The sequence below is a fragment of the Lepidochelys olivacea genome (assembly GCF_965140295.1).
Source record: "Lepidochelys olivacea isolate rLepOli2 genome assembly, chromosome: 5".
Lineage (NCBI taxonomy): Eukaryota > Metazoa > Chordata > Testudines > Cheloniidae > Lepidochelys > Lepidochelys olivacea.
The window spans coordinates 111,670,756-111,688,007 of NC_140415.1; the positions used below are offsets into that span (position 1 = coordinate 111,670,756).

General features: G+C 54.4%; 1 protein-coding gene across 2 annotated transcripts in view; it reads left to right on the forward strand.

Moving 5' to 3' along the window:
- SH3GL2 (SH3 domain containing GRB2 like 2, endophilin A1) overlaps positions 1-17,252 on the forward strand; it is a 152,653-nt gene that overhangs the window by 41,645 nt on the left and 93,756 nt on the right. The window contains exon 1 of one of the 2 annotated variants that reach the window (XM_084628750.1): positions 15,278-15,337. The exons of the other annotated variant lie outside the window; for it this stretch is intronic. Coding sequence (XP_084484876.1) covers positions 15,293-15,337 — 45 coding nt within the window. The 5' untranslated portion in view covers positions 15,278-15,292. Of the gene's footprint in view, positions 1-15,277; positions 15,338-17,252 lie in introns of those variants that run through there. 2 annotated transcript variants of the gene reach the window in all.

Here is a 17,252-nt window from a genome sequence, read left to right on the forward strand (position 1 = left end):
AATTTAATTAAATTTTATTGGGGAAATCAATTGGGTTTGACCATGTTGCAGTAAGGTGCCAGAGTAAAAATATGGTTCTGTTCATGTACTTGGTTTTGTGTAGCATCGCAACAGGAGGCAGGTGTCTAATGTGAGAGGCATGGAGAAATAGGTTTAGGGAAATGGCTACACAACACACCCATTTGCTTTTTTCCTTGTCCCTGAAAAGTCTAGCAACTGTTGCAGTGAAACAAGTTCTTGTAGAATAATGTGAATATTTAAAAATAATTCTTGACCTTAGGGAAAAATCCTACAGAATTTAACGAAGTATGAGACCCTTTCTATGGAATGAATCTTAAAAAAAAAAAAAAAAAAAAAAAACTATGGAAAGGGCATTATTCCTCATTCAATTATATAGGTGTTTAGAGTCATTTCTGTGGAACCCGGTTGGTTTAAATTTTGTAAGGTTCTTCCATAATGGTGGCTAAATTCTTTAAGTAAACAGAGGAAATGCTCATTTTTAGCAACAAAAGAGAGTGATTCAATTCACTGATAACGTTGTACCAAAAGATAGTCAGCCTTTTATACTGAAAATGATAACAAATCATGTTGCTTGATGAGATGGGGACATATTGGACAGCATGTTACGCTTCCTGCATGTCCCCATATAAATAATTAAAAATAAAACCAAACCACTGAAGGATATCAATAAAACAAAGTGATACTGTGTAATCTGTTGACCCATTTTCCTCAAAGATGACAGAGGCTCGTTTCAGAAAGGAAATCCAATGCAGAGCTTCAACTAATTGATTATGGTTTGGTTTATTTATATTAAATAAAAAGAGGAAAATGTTGAAGCAGAAATTTGCTACCATATTTGTTGCATATGTTTTCTTCTTGTTCTAGACCACTGGTTTTCAACCTTTTTTTTTCCATTTGTGAACCCTTAAAAATTTTTCAGATGACAATGCAGATCTCTTTGGAAATCTTAAACATAGGCTGCGGACCCCCACTGGAAAACCACTGTGCTAGATGATACGCTAGGAGACCTTGATAATGAAAATAGCATTGTAGTAGTTGGACCCTAATAGTAAAGAAATTATGTCAACAGCAATAGTAACAATGCAGTAGTGGTTTTAGCATATACACCTCTACCCCGATATAACGCTGTCCTGAGGAGCCAAAAAATCTTACCGTGTTACAGGTGAAACCGTGTTCTATTGAACTTGCTTTGATCCACTGGAGCACTCAGCCCCATCCCCCCAGAGCACTGCTTTACCATGTTGTATCCGAATCAGTGTTGTAACTGGGTAGAGGTGTACCTAGAAAAAGGCATTTACTAGAAGTGAGTTGAGTTGCGGCCTTTTAAACTTGATAAAGATGTTGCAAAGCTTTGTTTTCTACCTCTGATGGAGAGATTGTATATCTAATGTGTACCTAAGTTACAATGTGCTGCAGGGTTGTCCTAGGAATCCCTTGTCTGAAAATCTGCCATCAGCTTTAAGGGAAGATTGGGGTGCGCTCGAGCCCCCTGATGGGTGAGCCACTGTCCTTCTGGATACTGCTAAAGCCTCTCAGACCAAGGTGACTTATCATTGGATCTTGTACAGTATTTCTGCAGAGCAAATCTTATGCTGCTGAAATGGATCTTATGCCAGGTGGAGGTGGGAGTGGTAGGAAGTAACAAAGTGAATTTCTTGCTCATAGGTGGTTCAAGTCCTCTATCTACAGAATAAATACAGTGTGTGTGTGTATATGTGTATATGTATATGTCACTGCCTAGCTTTCTTCTACAGCCATATGGACCCTGTTGTTGTTTACAGTGTAATCATGTATGACAGGGTAATTCAGGCCTCCTATACAGTTGGGGCTTTCCCAAGCATCTGTTGTGGTCTGAAAATTGTTTTGTGACAAACAATCATTTTGAATTGGAGCTTTATTGCTTTTAACCAAGAGAGTTCTCATTATTCTGTATCCTCTCTGCTGAATAAATAGTGACATGAGTGGAGATTCCCCAGTGAACTGCAGCCAACTAACTCTATCTTCTAACATTACTTTCTACTTGCCTCTCATACCTGAACAGAGGAATGAAAATATTTACTCTAGTCCTTTCCCTATGTATGATATAATATTTCTTGAATGTCGGAAGGTGCACTTAATGTCTTTTGCACTCCCTCCTCCACACCCAAGTGGGAGCTTGTTGTCTGTTCTGCTTTTGTGCTTGCCAGCAGTTTGCAGCCAGATAATGACTGCCTCCTGCAAGCATGTCCCAGGTGGAAAGGGGCTCTCTACTCACTCTGACTCTCATTGCACCAAAGCAGGACCAGTCATAGTCTATCTGTAAGTAAATGACCTGCACAGTCAAGATAACATCACAAAATTGATGGCCCCCTTTTGCATAATGTAGGTGATTTCATAATTTTGTTTATAACAGAGAAAAATTGAAATCCTGAACAAAAATCAGAGTGAACAAGATGGTTGCTGAACTCTGATCGCTCAGTCACTTCAGTTCTCACGGTGTAGTGTAGAGCACTGGTGAATGTGAGTTACATGCCCCCTTCTGTGCTGATCCATAGTGGATTTGAATGTTACATGTTACAGTCTCTGCTGGAGAGCCTGGACTCTGGCCTTTATGTATATGAAAGCCATTTAGACTTGCCAGCTTTGGTTGGATGAATTCCTAGAGACTTCATGACAGACACAATCTTTAATTCCTGGAGAGACTCCAGGACAATCCTGGAGGGTTGGCAACCATATAGCCACTGTCAGGGCCAACACGCCAATCATTGAATGGAGGACCTCCAGGCCCAGTAGGCATAAACTGCTATAGCTTGAGCTAAAATTCTCAAAATTGAGGGGATAATAGATTCATATCCTCTGAGGATTGGGCAGAGAAGGTGCCCTACACACCAGTAAGTGATAGATGTCTAATTCTATCAACCTGTAAAAGACCTCACTCTTTTTTTGGGGGGCCCGAGGGAGAGAAGGGAGGAGGAAGAGCTCAACTGGGTGCAATCCCTAGAACAATGAGAGGAGGCACAAGTTCCTTAAACCAGAGTCGTGGCTTTTTGCTTCTATTACATTGCATTTTGAGCGTTAGGTCCTTTGGGGTAGAAAGCTCAGAGTATAAGACTAGACGTGACAACCAGATCATCATCAGTCTGTCCTGTACATTGCAGGCTGCTAACACCACCCAGCACTCTTACATGAAACCCCACAGTCAAAATTAGACCAAACCATTACAGCCCCCAGGAAACTGAACTATTATGTGCCAGAGGTAGAGAAGAGGAGGGACCAAGATACACCCATGCCAAAGGCCACTCCAGTGCCAACGAGTTAAATGAGATATACCCAGATAATCCAGGCAAGTGACCTATGCTGCAGAGGAAGGGTGGGGGAACCCCAAAAAACAACCCAGCCCAACCCCAGCATCACTGCCAATCTGATGTGGGGGGAAATTTCTTCCCAACCAGACATATGGTGATCAGTTAGACCCCAAGCATGTGATCAAGAACCATCCAACTAAAAATGTGGAAGAATGCTCCATTGTCACCTCAGAGCACTGGCCCACCTCATCCAGTGTCTCATCTCCAACTGTGGCCATCTCTGATGCTTCACAGGAAGGAGACCAAAAATAAGCCACTGTACTTGAAGGGAAAACATTCATTATGGACCCCTGCTAGTGACCAGCTGAAGCCCTGAAGCATCAATTTTAGTAATAGACTATCCCGAAGGCTGCTGCCAGTGGGGCTCCCCCCACATCACAAGCAACCCTGTCATACAACCGCACTCATAAACTCCTCCAGCAGTCTGTTTTAAAACCAATTAAGTTGTTTTCCCCCACAACTCCTGTGGGAGGTTGTTTCAGAGCTTCACTCCTCTGATCTTTAGAAACCTTTCAGTTTTCAGCCTGAATTTGTTCATGGCCAGTTTATATCCATTTGTTCTTGTCTAGTCGTCATGGTTGTCTCCAAATTGTCTAATACCCTGTTGGACTTGTATCAATAATATTAATTATCAAATTCTCCCTCATCACCATTGAAAGCACTTTGTTGATCTTTGCCATTTAAACTCATTTACCACGGAATACTCTGCGTTACTTTGTCTTTTTCAGAGTGTTGAATAATATGAATAAAGGTTCAGTTCCTGCAGTTAATTGTTAGAAAAGTAATGAATACCTGATTTAAATGCTGGCATAGTGTCCTATGACTGCATCCTATATTTTCCATTGTGGTTTGTAAATCTGAGCACATGCTCTCCCTGCATGTGTTTGACTGCTCATATTGAGCCACTGCAAATGCCAGCAGAGAATCAATACATTTCGATCACACTAATGCAACAATAGACTAAGTGTTGATTTCCCTTTCTGGAAAGCACGTAGTGTGAAAGCATTTGGGGTCTGATTCAAGGCCCAGTGAAACCAGTGAGAAGTCTCCCACTGGCTTCAATGGGATTGGGATCAGACCCTTGCTGACACAGTCCAGTTATAGCTACTTATAAAGCTGAGGGAAGGGAAGAATAAAGGTAACTATATTACCCTCAGCCTGGCCTCTTCCAGTTGATTTAAGAGCATTACAGTACTTATATAACACCCATTACTGCAGTCTCCCAAGAGACAGATGCAAACCTGAGATCAACTGATAGAGAAATTACAGCTTAATTAGCAACTGTGGGACAGTCTTTTTCCCTTTAAACTGATTTATTACCAGATGAGGTGGCACAATTTTGTTTTTGGATTCTCTTCTTTTGGTTTATGTGAAGGAAGGCTTTGTTTACTCAAGGTCTTGGATAAACTGTATATGACTTACATATATGTTATATAATATCTACAGACACTCAGCCTCAGAAACATTTGCTGGGAGCTCAGTGTTTCTTGGGCTCTTTTTCTGGCAAATATACTAGAAGCATTTTCTGTAGCGTCACTGTCATGACTCACAATTTCCCATTTACTAGAAGCTAGACATTCCAGTTCTTGTGACCTTTCCTCAGGGTTGTCAGGCACAACTCTTCATGTGATGAGAAAGGACTTAGGGGCCAGATTCCTTTATCATTTGTACCAGTGCAGACATGGATTGTCTCTCCATTGACTTCAGTGGCTTTACAATGATGATAAAAAAGCTCACCATTTGCCAAAAGTTTGTCTCCTTTGTGCTTCCATACTTATAAGAGGGAAATCCTGACTCCATTGAAGTCAATTCCCTTCACTGGGCCAGGATTTCACTTGAGATGCCTCTGGTTACATTTGCCAAATGGTTAATGGCTTCTACTGTAATCAAAGTGTAAACTGAGATCAGAGGTGTCCAGAGGCTAACTTAAATTTATCTAGCATGCAACACTTGCTTGGCATTCTTAGATGTTTTACTTCATTCTTTTAAAATGTTACCCTACAAAGGAACAGTTTGTTTTTAATAGGGTTTATGGAAATGCTTGTGTGGTAATGGTTGTGGGGTTTTTGTTTAATTCTTTTAAAGATACAGAAGCAAAATCACTTAATTTTGTAGGTACTGATGCGCTGTGCAGGTCTTTAGGAACCATGCTGCCCACTTTCCTTTTATGTATCATCATTTTTCAGAAAGCACCAATTCTTCTATTTAAAAGTGGATTTTTCCCCAAAAAACGACATATAAAAACCTTACCTTTCAGTGAAACGAATGAGTGATGGCACTTGAAAGGACAGTCACCAGAATTCCCCCCCTCTAGGAAGCTTGTAATTGAAATCTTTTTTTTATTTCTTATTTTTCTCTCCATACTTTATGTGCACTGGTTTATGACAATTTTCAAAAGTGACTTTCAAAGGTGTAGTTACCCTACAAACAGCATTAAAGCATCTGTTATGACAAAACTCTACATACAGTAAATAAACATGGACTTTGCAGCGAGGTTCAATTTTAATTTCATCAGTCTTGAGATTGTCCCTTTAAATCCGTGGCCTGTTCCTAATCTAAAGCAACAGGTGCTTCAAAGATTGATTAGAATGCTGTGGTGAACGCTTTGAAATGCTGTACAAAGAAACCTGGAGATATGATATGCAGCAGTATAACCAATTACAAAGTGACAAATATTATATCCACCATAGACTTTCTACAAGGCCATTCCCATTTAGTTTATAAATAAGATTGAGAGCTGTCACCCCTCCATAAACATTAAAAGATCTCAAAGGCTTTCAGATTTATTAGAAACACTTTGAATTACATTTTGACAAGTGAAATTTTGATTGCAGTAGCACTAGTATACACCAGGAAAGGAAGATGCTTAAACAGTATCAGGGCTAATTCCTCTTCTTCAAGGACTTGCCTCCACATTTACTATCATTTAAATTATTTTTTATTTACATATGTCACCATGAAACATGTCTGGTGCTGTACAGACAAATAAAAGAAAATATCCCTGCCTTGAAGAGCTTACAGTTTTAGGGCCTGAGCATGCAAATACTACTGGGCAGAGTGCTTACTACTGGGGGAAGCCTCTCTGACTTCATGATGGAAAGAGAGGAGGATGAAAAATTTATCACAAGGACAGACTGAGATTCATAGGCTGACTCAAACTTAATTGCTTCTCAGGATCAGACCTCAAAACTTGTGATTATTGGCAAAGGCATCTTTTGTTGTTGTTGTTGTAGTTAAATCCTGAATAGATGCAATTATTAGACTCTGCAACTTTATGACATAAACAGTGCAGGGATAGTTTAATATGGCTTTGAGACAGATCCAGACCAGTGGGGTACAGGAGTCTGGTCCTATTGGGAATCCAGGACGTGGGCGGGCAGAGCTCGTCCACTACAAAAGGATCCCCCCACAGCCTAAGGGGGAGATCCACAGGGCCTGGAGAACCAACTAATTACGGGGGACAACTAATGAAAAACAGGGACGGGAGTGCGGTCAAAGGGTCAAACGAAGGGAACCGGACGGGGACACCGAGCAGAGAACCCCGGACAGCGCCCACCGCTCCTCAAAGGCGTCAAGGGAGTCGGTGGACGCCGCCCAGAGGAACTCCGCTCGGAGGCGTGAACGGACAGAGGAGCGGAAATAGGCCCCGCAGTCGCAGGAGACTCCATCGGCCAACCTCCTCACCCTGGTTTTATAGATGGCCGCTTTAGCCAGGGCCAGGAGGAGGTTGACCAGGAGGTCCCGCGACTTAGTGGGGCCACGGACAGGGAGTGCGTAGATGAGAAGGTGAGGAGAAAAGTGCAACCAAAACCGTAACAAAAGATTGGTGAGGAGCCGGAATAGGGGCTGCAACCTGGCGCACTCCAGATAAACGTGCGCCAGGGTTTCCCTCACGCCGCAAAAGGGGCAAGTGTCCGGAATGGAGGTGAACCGCGCCAAATACACGCCCGTGCTCACGGCCCCGTGAAGGAGCCGCCAACTGATATCCCCGGCGGGCCTCGGCACCAAGGTGGAATAGAGGCTGGCCCACCGGGGCTCCTCACCCTCTAGAGGTGGCAGGAGGTCCCGCCACTTTGTGTCAGGGCGGGACGCGAGGGTGAGGACATGAAGGGTGTGGAGCACGAGCGTGTAGAGATGTCGTTTTGGCGCGGTCTGGAACCGGACCGGCTGCAGCTCGCGGAGCCGGCTCACGGTGAAGGGGCGGGGGGGGCGGTCGGGTCCACGGGGCAGGGGCCCGATGAGAAGGTCCGGAGGGCCTGGGGTGGAGGGTGGGCGGGGCGCGCCCTCTCGCAGGACCCGGTCGAGGTAAACCCGAGCAGCGGGCGGTAAAGCGGCCCTCACCTCCTGAAGTACGCGCAGGGCAGTACGCGGTCTGGAGAGCCCCATGCGCTGAGCGAGCGTCAGGGGATCCAGCCAGTCTCCCCGGTTATAGTCCAGGAGGTCTCCGACTCTGGTGACTTCCGCCAGGACCAACCTCTGGCGCACCGAGGGGGACTCCGCCACCTGCACACGGAGCTGGGGGTTGTGTAGCAGGGGCTCCGCGAGGAGGTCTACCCCCAGGGAGGCCGCCACGGACCTGGTCGCTGCGAACAGTTTCCAGGTCCGGAGGAGGTCCTGGTAGAAGACCGGCAGCTCGGAGAGGTCTCGCGGAAGACCCCTCGGGTGGAGATAAAGGAGCTGCCGGTCATATCGGAGCCCTCGGAGGCGGCGCAGGAAGGTGTGTGCCAATGCGCTCCACGCCGGACTGCCTGCACCATACAGGAGCCTCTGCAGGGCCTGGAGGCGGAAGACGTGGACCTGAGTGCGGAGACACTTCAGGCCCTGCCCTCCCTCCTCCAGGGGCAGATGGAGAACCCCTGCAGAGACCCAGTGCAGTCCTGACCAGAAGAACTCCAGAACCGATTTCTGGAGGTTGGCCAGGAAATCCGGGGCCGGAACCAGGGTGTTGAGCCGGTACCAGAGCATGGACAGGACCAGTTGGTTGAGCACCAGTGCCCGCCCTCGAAAGGACAGACACCGGAGCAGTCCTGTCCATCTCCGGAGCCGCTCTACCACCCTGCCCTCTAAACCGTGCCAGTTCTCCGGCGGAGACGGATGCGTGGCAGAAAGGTAAACGCCGAGATAGAGCAGCGGACCCACGCTCCACCGGATGGCTTGAAGCGCGGGTGGGAGGGAGCTCGCCTGCCGCCAGTCCCCTACCACCAAGCCAGAGCTCTTGACCCAGTTGACCCGGGCGGAGGAGGCTGCCGAGTACACAGCCTGGCAAGCCTCCACCCGCGCCAAGTCGCCCGGGTCCTGGACCACGAGGAGGACATCGTCGGCGTATGCCGACAGGACCAGCCGCAGCTCCGGCTCCCGTAGCGCCAACCCCGTCAACCTCCTGCGGAGGAGACAGAGGAAGGGCTCGATCGCCAGAGCATACAGCTGGCCCGAGAGGGGGCACCCCTGCCGTACTCCCCGCCCGAAGCTGACCGGTTCGGTCAGGGTCCAGTTGAGCCTGACCAGACACTCCGCGGAGGCGTACAGCACCTGGAGAAAACCCACAAACTGGGGACCCAAGCCAAACGCTCGCAGAGTGCCCAGGAGATACCCGTGATCCACCCTGTCGAACGCCTTCTCCTGATCCAGGGACAGGAGGGCGAACGACAGACCGTCCCTACACCCGAGTTCTAAAAGGTCCCGGACCAGATAGAGGTTGTCGAAAATGGTGCGGCCCGGGACGGTGTAGGTCTGGTCCGGGTGGATCACGTCCGCCAGCACGGACCCCAGCCGCAGCGAGATGGCTTTCGCTACGACCTTGTAGTCCGTGCTGAGGAGCGAGAGGGGACGCCAATTCCGTAAATCGCGGAGGTCCCCCTTCTTTGGCAATAAGGCGAGCACCGCCCGCCTGCACGAAAGAGGGAGGACCCCGCCCTGCAAAGACTCGGCCCAGACAGTAACTAAGTCCGGGCCGAGGACGTCCCAGAACGCGCGGTAGAACTCCACGGTCAGCCCGTCCATGCCCGGAGATTTATTGGTGGGCATGCGGCGGAGGGCTTCCGAGAACTCGGCCAGGGTGAGAGGCAGCTCCAGCCGGTCTCGGTCGCCCGCGCTGACCGTCGGGAGTCCGTCCCAGAGCACTCTGCAAGCGGCAGGATCGGTCGGACCCGGGGAGAAAAGGTCTGCGTAGAAGGCCCTGGCCCTCCCGCACATCTCCACCGGGTCCGTGAGGGGGGTGCCGTCCTCTGCGAGGAGGCAAGTGATGTGCTTCTTGGCCCCCCTCTTTTTCTCCAGGGCGTAGAAGAAGCGGGAGCCGCGATCCATCTCCCGAAGGAGGCGGATGCGGGATCGAACAAAAGCACCCCGGGCCCGATGGTCCTCGAGGGCCCGGAGCTCCTCCCGCTTCTCCCGGCACGCTCCGCAGAGGGATGGATCCTCAGGGCTGGCGGCCAGACGCCTCTCCAGCTCGAAGACCTCCCGTTCCAGCTGCCCCATCACCGCATCCCTCCGTCGGCTGGCGCCCCGGGTGTAGTCGCGGCAGAAGAGCCGGGCGCGCACCTTCCCTAGGTCCCACCACCGCCGCGCCGAGGGAAAGGCACGCCGCTGCCCTCGCCAGGCCAACCAGAACTCCCGGAAGGACGCCACGAAGCCCACGTCCTCCAGCAAGCTGTTATTAAAATGCCAATAGGCCGGCCCCGGCTTCTCCGCACATAGAGAGACCGTCACGGTGGCCAGGTGATGATCGGAAAACGGGGCCGGCCGGATGCTGGAGGAGTGGGCTTGGGAGAGATGGAAGCGTGACAAATAGATACGGTCCAACCGGGAGTGGCGCGCCCGACGGGCCTCCACCCGGACAAAGGTGAACGTCGAGGTGTCGTCCGGGTGGTGGTCGCGCCAGACGTCCACCAGGGAGTGATGGTCGACTATCTCCCGGAGGACGTCCGCGGCGGCCGGGCACTGCTCGGTCCCCGAGCGGTCCCGCTCCTCGAGGGTCGTATTGAAGTCCCCGCCCAGGACCAGGCACTCGTGAGGATCCAAAGTGCCGAGGAAGGCGGACGCCCGCTGAAAGAAGCGTAGCCGCTCCGGGCCCGATGTCGGGGCGTAGATGTTGACGAGATTGACCACAAGCCCCTCCAAACGGACCCGGAGGTGCAGCAGGCGGCCCGGCACAGCCTCGGCGACCCCCAGCACCTCGGGCTGTAGGTCGGGGGAGAACAGGGTCGCCACTCCAGCCGTACGAATTGTGAGATGGCTAAAGTAGACCCTGTCCCCCCATTCCAGCCGCCAGCTAGCTTCGGCGGCCGGATCCGTATGGGTCTCCTGCAGGAAAATCACAGAGTACCCCCCCTCCCGAAGGAAGGAGAGCACCTGGCACCTGCGGAGACCCATCCTACAGCCCCGGGTGTTCAACGTGATGATGGTAAGAGGTGCCATGAGGAGGGCTGGGGGGGATCCTCACCGGCAGGGACGCTCGCGGTACCCAACGGGCCGCGCAACAATCCGTGACCTACCCCGTAGGTCATGAGGGAGTCACGGAAGAGGCGGACCCGCTGGTAAGCCGTGGCAGCCTGCTTCCCGGTCCTTTTACCCTCCCCCATGAGGGCCCTTGCGGCCCGGAGGATGAGATGGAAATCCCCCCATCGCTGCAGGGCGAGCTGCACCTTGTTACGGGAGCCCCGGACGTCCTCAAGGAACTCCCGCAGCTCCTCCCGCAGCGCATGGGGGGCCGGGGCCACGAGCCCCCGGCTGTCCTCCGGAGGGACTGCTGACACAGCCCCGTGGCCCGCCGAAACGGGCAGACAAGGGGCAGACCCCCGACGTGGCGCCTGATGGACTGGCGCCACGCAGCCCTTTTCAACCCCTGGCTGGAGTGGGGGCGGCGGAGGGAGGGTAGCAGCCCCTAGCGAGTCGGGACTAGGGAAAAACAGGAGCCGCGCCCCGGGGGCTATCCTCGTGAGGCGAGGAGATGACAGCCCCAGGGGCGGCAGTGACAGCACGGGAAGTGGGGGGAGCGGGGGCAGGGTTGACATCGGGGGCAGGGCAGGGATCCCGAGGGAGGGCAAGGCAGGGGTTGGGTACAGAGCCAGGGAGAGGGGCAAGGGCAGGGGCCTGGGCCCCGGGAGCCAAGCCGGTGGAAAAGGGCCCCTCTCGATCAGGCTCCGGGAGGTAGGGGTGGGGCAGGGGGCCCTCCAGAATGTCGGGCTCTGGTACCACGACCGGCAGGGGGGCCACAGCACCAGCAGTGGGGTCCCCGCCCGGGAAGGAGGTCAGTCGCCCCACGTCCTCGAGGGGCAACCCATGGGGCTCGGGTCCCAGCCATAATGCACCAGCGGTCGCCTCGGTTGGTTCGGCGTCTAACCGCAGGGTGCCACTCACGGCCGGGCAGATGGAAGAGCCCTGGGGACCCTCGGAGGCGGGAGCAAAGGTGACGGGTAGGGGAAGGGGGCACGGGACAGGCGGGGCCGGGGCGAGGTCGCTCAGATCGAGGCCCGCTAGCAGTGGGTCGTCCTCCCCCTGGGTGACTGGGGTCAGACCCAGGGCCTCGATCTCCTCGTATATGGAGGGGAGCTCTCCGGCCACCACCTCGGAGGCCTCCCCGCTAGTGCCCGAAGCGACACTCGCCCCGAGGCTCACCGGGGTTGTGAGTGGTAAGGGGGCAGGTGGGGCTCCGTCGGGGTCCGTCGAAGGAAGGGTCCCGAGGGGAGGGATGGCACTGCCCTTCCGTGCTACCACGTTGTCCTCAGCCGGCACCAGGGGATGGTGTGCACCCGCGGGCAAGACAGAGGGCTCGGCATCGGCGCCCCCCTTTCTGGTCTTCCGGGGGGCTTCCGCATCGGTGGAAGGGGGCGGAGCTCGAGCCTTCCGCTTGCCCTGCTTCCCCCGGACTAGGGCCCGGCCCTCCATGGCCTCATCGGGGGGCCGGCTACCAGGGGTCGGGTCAGGGGGCAAGGATGATGGCTCAGGGACCGTGGGAGGCGGCGGTGGGGCGGAAGACGGGAGGGAAGAGTCCCCCTGGGGCGGGCCCTCTCCCACGCTCGGCGGCATCCCTGCTGCACCCTCCTCTGGGGGCTCCGCCAAAGCGCAGGTAGCAGAGGCGGGGCTCTCCCGCTCGTCTGGGCGCGCCGGGGGGAGCGCCCCTCGGGCCCGAGCGGGAGCAGTGGTGGGCTGAGTAGGAGGAGGGGCGGCTTCGGGCGCCGGGCAGCCAGGGGCGCCGGCGATGACGGGGCCAGCGCCCTGCCGGGGTTCGGGGGTCCCGGATGCCTCTCCGTGCCGGGCCAAGGGGCAATCCCTCCGGACGTGCCCCATCGCCCGGCAGAGGTAGCACCGGGCCTCCCCCGTAGAATAATGCACCCGGTAGTGGGCCCCCTGGTAGGGGATCAAAAAGGACCCCTCAAGCGCCTCTCCGTCACGCGCCGCCGGCGGCAGTTGCAGCTGCACTTGCCGGCGGAACGAGAGGACGTGACGGAGGGCGGGGTCCTTGCAGCCCAAGGGGAGAGGGCTCAGGACGGAGATGGGCTTCCCCAGGGTGGAGAGGGCAGGTAGGAGGGCGGCATTAGGAAGGAAGGGAGGGACGGAGGTCAGGACCAGGCGGACGCCCAGGTCGTCCAGCGGCTCGAGGGGGACGAACACGCCCCCCACCGCCAGGCCCTTCTCCACCGCCTCCTGGGCGGCGGCCTCCGATGCCAGGAAGAAGACCACCTTCCCGTACATCTTGGAGGCCGCCGCAATGGCCGTGGGCTCCACCACCCTCGCCAACGCCCGCACGTACGTCTCCACGTGGGGCGAGGCGGGCACCAGGAGGCAACGGACACCGTGCTTCCTGGTCATGTTGGGAAAGGGGCCCCGGCCGCTATAGCTGGTAGCGGAGGTGGCGGGCGGGAGAGATGACGTAGCAGTAGGCGGGGGGGCTGCCGCCACCTGGGCGTACGCCCTGGGGGCTGGGGGAGGGGCACCCGCAGGGCTGGTGGAAGGAGCAGCGGGGCGGGAGGCCGCGGCCGGTGGCAGGGCCGCAGCAGTGAGGGCAGTCCCTGCCATGGAGGGCCTGGGCTTCTTCGCAGGGTCCTTCCCCTTCTTCCTACCCCGGCCCTTCCCGCCGGCTGGGGGGACTCCCCCCGAAACGAAGGGGGGGAGGAACGTGGCAGCAACGGAGGTCACCCCGGTGCCCGCCGCTGCCGGCGCCCCGGCGGGGGCGGTAACAGGTGGTTTGGCAGCGGCGGCTGAGGTAGAGGCTTGGGGGGGTGACGGAGGGGCAGGCGGGGGAGGGGGAGCGAGGGCTGTTGGAGGGGCCCCCCCCGTCGTATCCCCCGCCATAATGAGCAGGGAGGGAGGGAAGGACACCGGAAGGAGAAGGGGAAGGGTGAGGCAGGTCAACCACTCCTCCCCGCTAGGCTGCAGGCAGGGGAGGAGGGCGCCAAAGGGGACGGGCTGGACAGGGGGGCTTGGGAGGGCTTGCGGGGGACAGTCACCGACTCAGAGTGAAACAAAAAACCGGCTCCTCGAGTTGCACTGGGGGAAGGGGGGTCAGAACAACAGTCGGGGGGTGCGGTGAGGTCGGGGCAAACTCAAACAGGGGAAGGGCACAAGCGCATGGGAGGGGACGTGGGCGCACTGAAAAGGGCCAATCGGGGCAGGGCTATCACATGGGGAGGGGGGAGAACCAGGCTGGAGGCAGGACAGGGAACCTAGGGGCTGGCTTCAGAGGCAAGGGCGGGGCAAACAAGCAAGGTTGCAGAGGGGGAAGGGCGGGGCAGGCAAACACACTGAAGCCAGCGAGGTGCTGGGGTAAAGGGGAGGGCAGAAGGCTGCAAGGGGAAAATGGGGCAGGGAGCCAGGGACAAAGCTGGGGGCTGGTAAGGGGGGGGTCAGTCCAGGATGGGGCGGGGGGCACGTGCGCCCACGTGCGCTCGTGGAAGAAAGTCACTGCGGGCTGGCTGCTGCTGCAGGCCCCAAAGGTGGTGAAAGGGGCAGCAGGCCCAGCAGGCAGTGGAATCCCAGAAGTAGGAGCTGGAGGCAGATGGTGAGTGTCCGCTGGGGGTGGTGGAGGGGACAGCGCTGACAGTGGTGGTGGTGGTGGGGGGGGGGCACACTGATGGACTAGGGGGCAGGCTCCACGCCACACCCCTGTGTTCCCACAAACACAGTCAAAACCCCCACCACAAGAGCACAGTCCGAGAGTTACTCAGCTTCCTGGCCCCCTCCACAGTGGTCTACCGAGTCCGTGTGCGCTCCCCCAGCAGCAGATGGCCCCGTCCCTCCCTCCTTCGGGGTCCGGCAGCTCGCAGGCAGCAGCAGCAGCTCCAGGCAGCAACCCGGTGGCCAGGCAGGCAGAGGGGACCCCTCACAGGTGGTGGTGATGGTGGTGATGGTGGTATCGTCCACAGCAGCGGTAGCACCGACGGCTGGGGTAGGGGCCCCGCACTCCCCTCTCTCTGGGGAGCGGGCCAGCAGCCCCCCCCAAGGGGCTGCAGTTGGAAAGTAGCGGCAGCACCCAAGGGCGGGCGGGTCCAGTAGCTAGCCAGCAACCAGGTAGGGGAGATGGCCTTTAGCCCAGCCAGGGGAGCAGCTGGAGCAGGGGCAGGGGCAGCAGCAAGGGCCAAGGTCCCGCAGCAGCAGCAGGAGCAGGAGCAGCAGTCTCCCTCCTCACTCCAGACTAGGCGGGTACAGGAGTCTGGTCGAAAGCAGATGTACTGGCCCCTGGATGAACAGTTTTCTGTTCCCTGAGTGACCAGAGCAGGGGCTGCCCTAGAGCAATCAGGAACCTGCTAGAACCAATTAAGACAGTCAAGCTAATTAAGACACTTGGAGCCAACTAAGAACTTACTGGAATCAATTTTGGCAGGCTCATCAGGACACCTGGTTTAAAAAGGACCTCCCATCAATTAGTGTGGGGGGTGCGCAAGAAGCAGGGAGTGAGAAGGCGTGCTGCTGGAGGACTGAAGAGTACAAGCATGATCAGGCTTCAGGAGGAAGATCCTGCTGTGAGGATAAAGAAGGTGCTGGGGAAGGCCATGGGGAAGTAGCCCAGGGAGTTGTAGTTGTCATTCAGCTGATACAGGGGACATTGTAGATAGCTGCTGTCCACAGGGCCCTGGGCTGGAACCTGGTGTAGAGGGTGGGCCTGGGTTTCCCCCATCCCCCCACAACTTCTGATTGGGCACAGGAGGCACTGACCTGGTCTGTGAGAAACACCAGAAGGAAAGGTATAATTTGGAAAGGGATCTGGCCTGTCCCTGACCCACTAGGTGGGACACAGAGACTGCGGGGATTGTTCGCCGTTTTCCCCCATGCTGGCCAGTGATGTTAGCTGAGTGAATGGCAGGTTTGAGCCTCTAGTAGAAGCGGCCAAACTGAGGGCTGCCATGAACCTCTGAGGCGAGCAAATCCACCAAAAAACACAGGACCCACCAAGGCAGAGGAGGAACTTTGTAACAGCTTGTAGAGATTTGTGGAACCCCAGTACGCAAGAGAAATTGATCACAAAGAGGGTAGCCCGGGGTGAAAGTGAGCTGGTACGGGGCGGTACTGCATACCAGTAAGAACCAGCACCGGCCCATACCCAGCCCACATTAGAGAGCTGGCACAGCCGCACTTAAATGCCCCTGCCCCTTTTGCCTCCCCTGTCAGTGGCCCTGCCAGTAGGGTCCGTACCAGCAGGGCCGCCGACAGGGGAGGTAAAAAGGGCAGCAACGTTAAAGCGCTGACCCTGCGGTGCTTTAATGTCCCTGCCCTTTTGCGTGTGCCCCCTCCCCCGGCCACCGATGTGGGGGCAAAGGGAGCAGCTTCCCTGGGGCTGGTGATTTAAAAGGGCCCAGGACTCCGGATGCCACTACCGCTGCAGCAGAGGCACCCGGGGCCCTTTAAATCAACACGGGAGCCCCGGGCAGCACAGGAAAGGCGGCCTGGAAGGGCTGGCTGGTGGATGCTGACCCCCCCCAGCTCCGCCCCTTCTGACGAAGGCCCTGCCCCGTACCGGTAAGTGTCCTCAGTTACTTTCACCCCTGGGGTAGCCTTTATTTCAAACCAGCGTGTGGGTATGAAAAGGGTTGTTGTTTGTGTTTTTTGGGATTTATTTTTTTTTGCAGGTGAGTCAGGGCATTTTACACTTGAGTTATCCCAAAATTACAAAAGTGCTAATCTGGGGAAATAAAGATGAGGTAGACTGAGTTATTAACAATCACAGAGATGTAAGTTCCCAAGATACAGGTTCAGGGATGTGACCGCACTATTTGTCCCAAAGTTCTCTTCATGCAGTTGGGGATTCAATGTTAGCCCTGGTCCTGCAAAGAGATTCTGTGAAGCAGCAGTCAGCCTTCATACATGTGGTTGCAGAATTAGAGCTTAGCCAAGCAGGCGAACTCAGTCATTAAAAATAATTAGTTCTTAATTTATTCTAAAAAGAAAACAAACCCGACAATAAAACAGTGTGCTACTTCTTGCGGAGAGCTTTTAAAAACAGTTACCTTTTATAGATGTGAGATTCAATTATTATTAAGGACACTCTGAACCAAACTACTAAGAGTAAACATGTAAGCAAAAGACATGATGTGCGAGGAGCTGGCTGCAGTCGCTCCAGCAAAACCCAGTATTAAACTACCTAAGAGAAATTCAGATGGCAAAACAAGCATATTATTAATATTGTATAGTAGATTAACAATATTTCATCACTCTTACCACCTCTAGTTTTTAGAGCTTCAGTATTTCAGTTTTGGGACAAGAGACAGCTAAACCAAAACCCTGGACCTGGATTTCAGGGTGTTCAAAATCTAGATCTGGATTTGAATTTTGTGTATATGCCGCTCTCTACTTTTGATCTCAGTTGCTCAAGAAATATCATCACATAGAAAATATGCAAGAATCTGTATTTTTTTTCCCCTTTCTGTTGATTAAACAAATTCCCCCACTTATGCA